At 35.9% G+C, this 12,369-nt stretch overlaps 1 protein-coding gene across 1 annotated transcript in view; it reads right to left on the bottom strand.

Annotated features, from left to right (window-relative positions):
- UPF2 (UPF2 regulator of nonsense mediated mRNA decay) overlaps positions 1 to 12,369 on the bottom strand; it is a 52,163-nt gene that overhangs the window by 28,802 nt on the left and 10,992 nt on the right. The window contains exons 4-10 of the mRNA XM_021530978.2: positions 12,078 to 12,238; positions 10,877 to 11,074; positions 9,489 to 9,638; positions 8,990 to 9,093; positions 8,584 to 8,669; positions 2,178 to 2,286; positions 892 to 1,005 (exon numbers count right to left, since the gene is read on the bottom strand). Of these exons, the coding sequence (XP_021386653.1) occupies positions 892 to 1,005; positions 2,178 to 2,286; positions 8,584 to 8,669; positions 8,990 to 9,093; positions 9,489 to 9,638; positions 10,877 to 11,074; positions 12,078 to 12,238 (922 nt within the window). The remainder of the gene's footprint in view (positions 1 to 891; positions 1,006 to 2,177; positions 2,287 to 8,583; positions 8,670 to 8,989; positions 9,094 to 9,488; positions 9,639 to 10,876; positions 11,075 to 12,077; positions 12,239 to 12,369) is intronic.

The raw sequence follows: 12,369 nt of genomic DNA, 5'->3' as shown, positions 1-12,369 counted from the left end.
TATAAGAACAGTATATGGACACCAAATTTAGGCTTCAGAAGAACAGGATGTTTTGAAAGACCTGCATAAAAACCCCACCCAAACTACCCAATAACACTGCACAAGGGCACAGTAACCTCAGAGCACACCTAAACTGCACTGTTTTCAGTTAAGCAGTAACTATAATTAATACAGCTTTGCATTTTACAGCATTTTATAGACAAGAGAGGTGAAATTATAAGTGATTATAATTTCTTTAGGAATTCAGCTTTGATATTTCAGGAATCAATGAACAAAAACTATTCATATAGAAAGTGATGTTAAACTGTGAGTCTCAAGCATCTTTTATTAAAGGCACTTTTGTTTTTTAATACCTATTTTTAATTTGGGACTTGACACCAAGGTTTGAATGTTTATCAGCATGCAAAGTGAGATGATATGCATAGAGCTTAATGCTTTCCAGACATGTTTTGTTCCTCAACAAACAAAACCACTGGCTAAAATGGCATAAAAGCCTCTCCTTGCATCACTGAAATGCTTTTTGCCTCCAGTCTCTCTCCCTTATTGTTACCTTCTCCACAAAAACATTAATGGAAGTTTTGCAACGTACAGCAGATTAATAAGTAGCAATGTCTGCCATACTTCCAAAGAAAACAATGAGCAGTTTGGTTATGTCCAAATGTAGAAGTTTATTTTAATATATTCCTCCTATTAGAAGAGGAAGGAATTCTATACCTTCTAACTTCTATAGCAGCTATAAAAGTCTCCTCATACACAGCAGTCACAGACATCAAGGTTTAAAACATCCCATGTAATGAATTCAGGTAACATGAGCAGCAGGTAAGTGAAGGGGAATAGGATGGGGATGCATTAGCAGCATAAACAGGAATACAGGACTATCACAACACCAACCTTTAAACAGTGAAGAGTATCGTTTTTGGAGAACATCTTAAACTTGGTAAGCTCACCAATAAATCTCACAGTTTTATTCTTTGTTTCAATGTTGATCTGGTCCTTTTTTCTTACCTAAAAAAACAACAGAAACTTGATGGCAGGCCCTCAAAAATACCCACTTCTTCTAAATTACTTTGATCTGAACATGCACAAAACACATTTGGGAATTCAGCAGTGTTTGGTGCCACTTTGGTTCCGCAAGCTCCACCTTAACTTCTCACTGGGTTTCCTAAAACCCTCCCTACACCCTTGTTTCTTCAGATTTTCAATTCTTTTCCCCATCTCCCCACGCCCCAAACCAATTGATTCCTCTAACATACCTACAGCCATAGATCCTCCTCCTTTGCCCCAGTAAAGTAGTGCTACAGTATTCTAGATTCTATATTTTCAGAATCAATAAGAAGTCTCTATGTGAACAGGGCCACTTGTACTGTCCTCAAGGAAATATTAAATATTGATGGCTTTTTCGAATCAGATTTAGTTATGTGCCGACTTTTAAAATAACTGACATTCAGCATAAATTTAGGAAAAAAACACAATTATGTATCTACGTCTAAACATAACCTGCAAAATTGTATTTCCCCAACAGAGAGAGGTTTTTTTCAGAGAAAGTTAACATTGTTAAGATTCAAGTAAGTCTGAGCAATTTATACACATTTTTAATGTCAATATTAGAAAAAAATTGAAATCTGTGCCACAGAGCTCAGAAAATGGTGAAGGAATCATCACTAACACATTTGATTATAACACTTATAAGAAAGTGAAAGAAACAACACTGAAAAATACATTTGTGTGGAAAATTTTGATAGATTAAAATTGTAAAATCTAATTTGAATTAAATACTACATGGTAATAGTGATCACTACAATAGTAGCCTTGTAGTGGGAAATGTTAGAATAGGTCAGGTCTCATTTTAAAAGCAAGTTATTAATTTACAGAAAACTCAACACAGATGGAGCAGAGTTTCTAATATTTGTAACTTCTGTGGTAACTGTTACACAGTTCATTTATATAAGTATGTAAGCATACATGGAAAGTTGCAAAAACTTCTCTTTTACAAGGACTTGCAAAGTTACAAAAATGTCTCTTTTTTTTTTTTTATAGAACTTCTGAGCTGACAGAAAAATATTCACTGAATTTTAGAAGTAGTATCTACAGAACACAAAGTGGGGGTTTTCCCCAAAGGTCAACTTATGAGATTAGTTCATCTCGTTTTAATAAAAATATAAATCACCAAAACATACATGGAACCTGAAATCCCCTTTCAGCATGGAACAGAGATCCTCTGCTACATCAGACATACAGGGATGTAATGTGGCAACCAGCCTTGCATAAAATGGTAGTAAATCCAATCTGCAAACAAAGGAGAGGATAAAATAGACCATTTATAGACAAAAATTTATTTATGTGTACAAATATGGGTACCATTTTACTTGTGAAAACAATCAATGCACTGACAGAACTACATACATGCAATTTTTTGGCCCACTTCAGAATGCAATATCATTTAAAAATAATACAAGAAAGTAAAGCCCCATATCTTATTGGAATACTTCATAGATCATTTCCTTTTTAACTCCTGCCATAGGCAAAATGCTGAATACCATCAACTACAGAATTTGACCTTCAATAAATTACCAAACAGAAAGAAAATTCAGATCCATCTCAAAAAGGTTGAGGATGCAAAAAAAGGTTCTTACAGACAAGGCCATGGGTTACAGCAAGGTATTAATATTTTTTTCTGAAAAGCAGTAGATATAACCACAAAGGTAGAGAATATCTTTACTTCTAAGGTTGGAAACTTCTAAATGAATAGTAGTTGTTACATAAAACAAAGCTGAGCAGATGTGATTTGCCCACCCTTTTCCCAAAAACTCTGCTAGCATCCCACAAATGGTAATACTTCAAGTTTGCTATAGAATTTCCTTATTTCCTTCTCTCTTGCCTTAATTACATGCCTTCACACCCATTTCCTTTGCACATTCATGTAAACCAGCTGTGTATATATCAGTTTTAAATGCAGAGAAACCAACTGCACTCTGAGGCCTCATAATATCATTTAACAAGCTGAAGGAAGTATTTTTGGTTTATTTTCAGAATGTTAAGTTAATGCAGTAAACAGATGAACTCTAGAACAAGCCAAAGTAAGTGGAGAGGAACATCCTAAATTTGCATGCTTCTACTGAAAAATTGCCTGTAAGGGAAAAATGCATCTTGAGTTTATACTTTATGAAGGATTAAGGTTTCCCCTACTGCTCAGGAAAGAAAAACAAAAAGAAAAAATATCCTAACCAAAAAAAAAAAAAAAATCCAAAAGCACAGTGGATACACAGAGCTTGTCCTGGCACAAAGCATCAAGACAAAAGCCCCAAAACAAAGCCATCACAACTGCCTCCTTTCTCTTTTGATATCACTTAATACCCACATACAGAAAAAGAGACAATTATGTATTTAACTTGTGGGTTAGAATCATCAGAATATATTCCTCCCCCAAAAGCATAAGCACACAGCCTCCTGGTAACACACAAGACTCCAGGTGAAATATTGTAGGTATCTCAGTTACCTATTTAACAGGTTTTATCTCTTCTGTTAATCAATAACTGAAGCAGTATTTACATTTTTCAAGCTTGTTGGAAAACACAGTCAAGGCTGACTACCCACAGCAAATTACTACCATGTTATTAAGCATTTAGCCATTAACTTTGAGAGAAGTGAAAGTCTCACTACTTCACACACACCCACAAAAGTTGAACTAAGAGAGGGCTGTGGCTGAATGAAGAGGGTGTATTTAACTGTATTTTACTGATTTCTGTATAGCAACTCTTTTAAGACAAATACCACAAAGTTTTATTCTGGTCTCAACAAGTACCTGCCTGCTGAGAGGTAATAATTTCATCTCTGTAAACTGAGTATACCTGGGGGAAAATTAAAGTCTTAGAGCACATTGTTGTTATTCCCTTGCAGGACACAAAAGGTTTCTTCATGGGGAAGCATACTAAGACTGGGTATTTCTAAATAGGTGAAATATAATAAGGAAAAGCCTTGGGTTAATTATGCTGAAATTGGCAATCAGAGATTGAGTTTGTTCCCTCTCAGGGGAGACAAAATTTCGTGTTCAGCAGTGGAGACATTTCAGTATCAGTGGCACCATCTACTGGTACGTGCAGTGCTTTGTTCCCTCCAAAAGCATTTCTTCCTCTTGAGAAGGGGGAAAGAACTCAACCCCCACAAACCCCACTATGAAGCAAGATCTGGCATCAGGGGTGAGTCAATCACTTCCTGAAGTCTATGTTGAGCATCCTGAATATTCACCACCACAGTAAAAAGCACCATTTCTGACCATTGTCATTTAGACTACATACCATGGGCTGAAATCTAGTCAATTCTGGATCTCAGACTCACATGAGCTACAAATCAGTAAATATCTAAGAGCATACCTTTTTTTCTACGATTTCAAATGTCAGTTTATTTTAAAACACCCAAACAAGCAAAACCAATCATAAACTAACTTACAGAAAAGCTTATCTCAAAGTCCTAATCTCCAAAATGGATGCATTCAAAATTTTATGCCCAGGAAGAGTAAAGGGGGCATTTTGTACATTTCCTAATTTCTGTGATTCTACAAGACAGCTTAAAGAATGAAGCAATGGAGCCAGAACTCCTGCCTCACAAGCATAATGATAATGGATAAAAGCAGTGCACTCACAGGGCCTGAACAGGTACTAAGTGTCACCCACACTGCTCAGTGGGAAGAGAAGGATGATGTGGAATTGGAATGTTACCAGGGAAGCACTTTTGGCTTTTATTTCTTTGCCAGGACATGAAACTCCTTGATCTCAGGCACATCCCTCAATTTTATCCTCAACAGAAACAGGCCACAGAAACACTGATAAGTTCAACTGAACAAAAAGAACCTTGCTATAGAGAAGTCTCAGGATGAAAAGCTGACAGGAAATATACAGGAGGCTTGCAGCTTTTGCATTGAAATGTGAACTTTTACACTTAAGAAGCAGCTAACTTCTGAATGAAGAACAACCAATAATAACTAAATAACTAAAAACTTCCATATGAACAACAGATCTCTTGCTGAAGGTAAACTTGCAACACAGATCACCATAGATGGGAACATCAAAAAATACCATAAGCCACAACAGCCCCTATATACTGCTTAACATTTATCTAGAATTGTTTAGAATTTAAAGCCTAAAATCATATTTCAGATTTCTCATATTGAAGTAAAAGAAAATAATTTATAGCATTGCAGTATTTTAGTAAACCTAAATAATTCTGTGTACAGGAAGCTAATTCAGTTAGACAGCAAAGAACAAAAAGGTCCTAAAGCTGTGAACAGTATGGGTTAAATCACTGTCTGCAGTCCTGGATTAAAAGGCTAATATTTAGCTTTAAATCAATCCTCCAATGCAAATGTGAAAGCCACTCATATAATGACATTGAAAAATCTTTTTAAAAGGCCTTCTGTTCTGTTGGGTTGGAGGTTCAAGTCACAGCTGAAAATGTAAATGTGATCCATTCATCAGTATTCAACAGAGCAGGGCAAAGATGCATTCTAACACTGATTTACAGTGAGTTGAAGAAGAAATGGTCTTTTTTGTCAAATTAAGTTTTCTGTCCTGAAGAATCCTAGTTTGTCCCAATCTATCCAACCCCAGTGTTAGCAAGAAAGCTCCCTGGCAACACTACATAATGACTTTGATTTCACAGTGTCTGTTTTATACATAACAACCAGTTTTAGACTTTCTTGATGAAACTGTTGTGCTGCACATTTCCCAAAAGTGATCCCAGGAGAAGAAAGAGAATTTATTCTGTCATTGAAATACCTCATTATGGTTGCAAATAAAGCAGCTAAACTTAAACAGCATTAACTGATATGCCTGGAAACTAAATGCTTTTTGAAAACATACTGCTTTATCTGCATCCTCAAGGACACTGCTCCTCTGAAGCTTTCACAAAAAACCCTCCTCAAAAACATTAGCATAACAAGCACTCTTCTCCCACAGTATCCCAGAGAGATATTGCAAAAATTCTTGGATTAGTAAAAACAAGTATGGAACAACAATATTGGAAGGTAAAGCTATATCATTATGGCTCAGTGAAGAGGTACACAGAGCAAAACAATCATTAATACACAGTACACAAAGCCTCGAAGCAGTGTGTTACAGAATATACAGAGTTTTCTACATCAGAAAGGATTATGAATGTTGACTTGAAGACACACAGCAGAACTGCTCTTTTACCAACTGCAGCAATATGGTTTACTTAAATATTGGGGTAGGTTGCCCTTTCAAATTGTCTGCATCTATGGGCAGTTCAGCTGGTATTTACAGTCCAGCTGCTTGTGCTCAGAACAAGCAGCACAGTCAACACCCCGCTTTCTCCAGCTGAGTAGCCCAGAGATGGGGTCACCAATGCAGGCACATAAACACAAGTGAACTTAAGATCTTAAAAGAATCAAGGTAGCTTGAGTATTTATTAGTCAAGTAGGACCCAGAGCAGACAGCGGGAAAAAGAATTTTTAAAAAATTGCATATCAAGTGTTAGTACTTCTTAGTATTAGGAATAATTAATATTTATAATCAAAGACCAACAGTGAGAAGATCAGCTGAGCCATTCACTTCAGTGTTAGCTCCAACTACTGGAGACAGAACCATCACAAAAGTAGCAGCTCCTCGAGGTTATCCCACCATCTATCCTGCTTTGTAGAGGTCTATGAGAAAAGGTAATATTTTTTAAATTATTACTTTTAATACAAATCCACAAGGCAATGGAATTACCACTGGGAAAATGACAAATCAATGGCAATGAGAAAACTATGTATGCTTCTAGGAGTTTATTAGCTCTGTCCACAGTACAGCCTGATCACAGACACATTTTTTAATAGTGTAATATCAGAAATTTAACTTTTGCTTTCATGTCATCTATGAAATAACACTGCTAAATTTACAAGCCTTATCATGCTGTTCCTGTTTGAAAGTACCTCCTTTCACTGTACACATGTTCAGGTTCCTCCAGATCACTGTCACCTAGCACAATATAGCAGATTATGCAAAGAGAATCAAGGATTTTCAAAGAGGTTCCAAGAGTTAATAATCAATTTCAGCAATCTGGAACCAACAGCACCAGCAAACAATACAGGGCAGTGGTACAAACATTACTGTATGGTCACAGACCAGCCAAAAAGCCACTTCCATTTTACAAGTATGGAAAGTTCTCTATTATGGCAGAGCTGAAGACAAAAGTCTAAGTGCTCCTGCTGATTTTCTTTGCGGTAGCTGTTTTAAGCTGCGAAAAGGAAATTCTGCTCACATTGTGTTTTGATGCATTTCGTGATTACCAGCAGGCTGATAAACAGAAATGTTACTTCCTCTGCAACCTGCATTTGGGCTGAAGAGCACCTTGTTACATCTAACACAAAGATCATCAGTTGCCTGCCTCCTCTATGTTAGGTGCAATCAGGCCCCTAATGAAAATCTCCAAACTCTGAGGTCAAACCCCTAAATTTTAGAGGCAAGAATATGAAAGAGAATGAAAGATTATGTGCATTGCTTCACCATGGTGTCAGGTTAATGCCTCAGTCAGCAAACAAACCATTGGTTTGCACACAGCAAGAGAACAGGGTAATTTGCACAGCAGTTGTTTATTGCAGATGGGATGGTGAAATAGGCTGAATTAGGGTTGAAAACACAGCACAAGCAGTGATTAAACTTAACGAAAACAAAGCACCAAAGTCTGTTTGCTCAAAGCCAGTCTACACCTGTGTTGAGACAAAACAGATACTCAAGCTATGTTTTTCCCCCCAGTGTTAAAAGGTAATGGAATCAAAGCAGTGTAAACTCTTAACAAGAATTCCAAGATGATGGTGTTCACTTTATATTAAATTCAGCATCAAAACAGTTTATCATGAGAAATAGGGCAAGGTGAAGCAAGAAAAGCAACTTCTTCATAATTTCATCTATTTAAGGCTCAGGTTTACCAGAGAAAAGAGAAATACATTATTCCTCCAATGAATTCAATGTTTTCATTTGAGTATTTGCAAACATTTTGGGAAGCAGGGCTCTTCCTGTAAGTGCAGGAAATCTGCTTACACAGAGGCAGATGTACACAGACAAAAGCAAGAGCTTTACACAGACAGATGTACACAGACAAAAGAGGCCAGGCTCAAAGTGGCTGGACTAGAACTGGCTTTGCAGAAGGGACAAGGCTGTTGCAATGGCCATGTACTGCATCAGAATTAACATATTACAAGAAATCCTCCTTCCAAACTATACTGTGCTCTAAGTGTCCACAGGCTCTAACACAAAGAAGTGCAAGTTGTCCTGAATGAAATGAAACCTCTGTTTTTGGTATCAGGTAGGTTATGCTGTTATTTTCACAGTAAAAAAAAAAGTAATGAAAAGACATCTGCTGTACAAACCAAGTATCATAAAAAAAAAATCCTTATTAAAACCCTTAATTTTTTACAATATATCATGGTGTGGATCATTGATTCTAAGTATTTCTTTGGTGCTTCAGCATAAGCCACTCCAAAAGTGCACATCAGGAATAAACAAATGGAATATACACTGCTTTTTAAAAATACATGCAAATGCTAAATTAATGGGTGGATCCAGCCTGGTCCCCTTCTGTTCTTACCTTTGTCTAGGAACTATGAAAAGTGCTCGTACTAGTTTTCTTCTGTTGGCTTTCGTATTCATATTCATGCAAAAATCCATTGCTGCCTATAAAGAGCAAAGTTAATGCAATGCTTCACTTTAATGCAGTGGATTTTCAAGAAAGCAACAGAAAATGGTGTTTACACACAGCTTTTACAGAGTTACTCCTATTACATACAACTGCTTTAAAAATAACCATAAGGAAAAATCTTCAGTTTTGGTTAGAACTGGTGTAGTCAGAAAACATGTCCACTGAGAGGAATACAGACTGATTAAAAATTAATTCAGCTACTGTCAGACTCCAAAGCTTGAAATCTTTATTTCCTATCTATCTGATCTAGCATTACGGCTTTTAAGAGTGCAAAAAACTGAAACTATGACCGTACCTTGTCTATGAGGTCTCTGTTGACACAATTTGGAAGCTGCTGAAGAAAAGCATCTACTATGAGTTTTAAATGAGATCCAGTACTGGCTTCTTCATCCTCTTGTTCTAACAGAGGGAAATAAACAAACAGCAGTCATCTTTAAGCTATGAAACAGAATCATATACCAACAAATTCCCCAAACAGTGCATTTGTAATGTTTAGTTGTTAAGCACTCATTCCTCTTTGTAGTCACTTTTCAGACAACTGCCTTTACATTTGCTTATTTGTAAAAGCTGTGTGAAGGAACTGGTAATTTTCACTACATTAACATGTTTAAAATAATTTTCATTTGTATCTGAATGATTTGTGACAAAAGCATTTATCACATTTATCACAGCAGTTTCTAGCTGCTAGTTTCATAAATAGCCCTGAATGCACTCTGCAAATCCATAAACTATAATAGAGTTCAAAAAAAACCAAATCATGAAGAAAAAGAATTCTTAAAACCAATTCTTTTTACCTTGCTCATCAAGAAGTTTCTTTGTAAGATCTTCTGCCTCATCTCCACAGTCTAACTCCAGTGCATCATCATTAATATCCAGGTTCTCCAGCTCCAATTCCAGATCCTCATTCCCAGCTGCTTCCTTATTATCTTTGGCATCTTTTGAATCTATTTACAAGTTAAGTAGAAATACCAAATAAATACTAACAAACTGTTAAATACAAACAGTCATTATTAGAATACAGGAAGATTAATGCTGCTAAACCTACACGTCTTTAGTGTCTTAATGGAAAATCTTTTACACAGATGAAGCAAAAAAGGAAAAAGCAAAACAGGACAAAGGTGTTGATGAAATAACATGCTATATAAAAGGTCAAATAAAGATTACTCATTTCCTTGAACACGATATCTGAATCTGATAAATATTCAGAAAAGAATAGTTAATATTTTCCTTGGACCATGACACTGGTCCAATACTGAGCATTTTTCAAGAGACTACAAAATTGTACTATTTTCTCAGGCCTCCTTCCAATCGCATTTGCAGATTCTGCTTCATTTAAAAAAAAAAATCAATTTCAAGGCAGAAAAACTTTTTAAAATTCTAAAATTTTTCAAAGCCCAGTGTGACAACTTCTACACAGTGCATGCACCATGTGGAAATATAGACTCACAAACAAGTAATACGTTCAGAATCACAGACAAAATTAGTCTGAAATGCACTTTGGTGATATCACCAGTTCAACCTTTTGGTCCAAATGGATGAACACTATTCACACTAGGTATCTCAGGTATTTTTCCAGTTGTTTTAAAATAGTAAGACAGAGATTCCAGTCCTCCTGGGCAAGCTGCTCCAACATCTAAAGATCCTGACAGGGAAATGTCAGAATTCTCCAATCATGCATCTTCTGTTACACTTTGAGCCAGGGATGGTGACTTTTTATCCCATTGTACCTGAAGTCTGCACATGCCCAGTTGTGAACTGAGAGCTGTGTCAGAATGAGGAACCACCCAGGCATTCTAATCTACTGAAATTTTATGCTGACAGCGGCACCTACCATTAACAATTTAATAAGAAAATAACAGTGAAAAAAACCCCAAAATAAAATCTGCAAAGAAGGGAAAACTCTTCCCATTTTTCACAGAAAAGTTGGCATTTACTTACACTGGTTAACCTCAAATTACTTGAAATTTACAATTCTAACAATACTAAAATGAATTTATTTTTTTCTTCCTTAATAACCAGATATAACTGCTATCCCACCTAGTTTATTCTGTAAAAATTCACCTAAACTGGTGTACTGTCCCGATTACTACAAATTATTTCATTAGAGACTCATTACTTCCATCAAGTTTGTTTATCTGTTGGACAAGATATGTTGAAGAAAATACTCATCTAAGCATCCTACCTTTTGATTCATCTTTGCTCAAATCCTTGTTCTGGGAATATTTTTCATTATCTTTAAACAAAATTGCTGGCACAAAAGCCTTCAAGTCAATGAGATTCTCATAGAAGTTTCTAGCATCTTCATCTTCCCAGATACCCCCCTCCAGGTCATATTCTCCAGGCTTTCCTGGTGTGAAAATATCAATACCAGGTCCATGTTCTGCAAAAGTAGTGAAACCATAAAAAAGTTATTTACACAAATTTACAATCTTCTATGAGGAGGGACCTTTAAGAGGCCTTTTAGGAAAGTGTTAATTTATTACTACTTCTATTTTCACTTGAATATTTCAATGCATACCTTAAAGTGTTTTTAACAATTCAATCTTAGTATTAGACATACCAAGAAATTATCTTTAAATTTTAAATTTCATTTTGATTAAAAACACAGCCAGAATCAGTGGAAATCAAATCAAGAAAAACCAAGCAGCACATTATGTGGTATTAGAAAGTTATAAAAGACTTTAACAACATTAGGCATTAAAAGTAATCACTTTGAGTATGATGAACTAACTGTATGTACCCCACTGAGTTTTAAGGATGAAGTTTAAAAAGAACAATTTAATACTTAGAGGCATTAAAAAAATACAACTCTTTAAAACTCAAGATAATTTAAAATAAAAGACACTTATGATTTCAACATCTCACCAAATCTCAAAGTTGAGATTTAAAGGCATTGAAAGGCTACACTTCTGCTCAGGAGGCCAGACAGCCACACCTAGTGACTTACCTGGTTTATCAGTATGTTCCTGACCACAACATCATGACCCAAAATAGACTTCAAACATATTTTTTAACAGTATCAGCTTTAAAAACTCTGACATTTTTAAAATACTAAAACCTGCATAATATTAAAGGAAAGGATGAGGTTAAAAACATTTCTAATTTTCCATTTATTACTCTATCCCCAGAAACAAACCTAAAGAGATATTACTTAAGTTTCCATAATTACACAGAATATAAAATAGTTATGGTTACATATTAGGCATCATTACTTTAATTTTAAAATACAAATGTATTATTCATTAGCTGATATCCTTTAGGGGGAAGCCTGAGTGAAATGAAACCAGCAGAAAAAACACATTGGTAAGAGGGTATGGTTAGTTTTTCCACCACATCCAAGCCGAGTCCAAGGATCTGTTGACCTGCTTTAGAATCTGGCTTACCCTCAGGTGTTGGCTTTTCCTGGGGGAGGTCAGGCATGTTCTCATCCAAAAGATCAGCCAGAGACTGAGAATTTGCCAACAGCTTCTGATAGGACATTGCAAACTCCTCATACTGCTTGTGTCGATCTTCACTCAACTCTCCTTTGGAGTGGAGAATGCGTCTACAAAAACCAAACTTACAGTGAGACCACCTTTTTCCTTAAATCATATTTGAGCTATGCTGAACCATTAGGAATTTCTCTGAGCAAAGCTAACTTTCCTCTTTGAGGGATCTGTAACAATTCTAATTTAG

The sequence above is a fragment of the Lonchura striata genome, chromosome 5, assembly GCF_046129695.1.
Source record: "Lonchura striata isolate bLonStr1 chromosome 5, bLonStr1.mat, whole genome shotgun sequence".
Classification (NCBI taxonomy): Eukaryota; Metazoa; Chordata; class Aves; order Passeriformes; family Estrildidae; genus Lonchura; species Lonchura striata.
The sequence above is the reverse complement of the archived record's forward strand: the minus strand, read 5'-3'. Positions and strand labels throughout refer to the sequence as shown.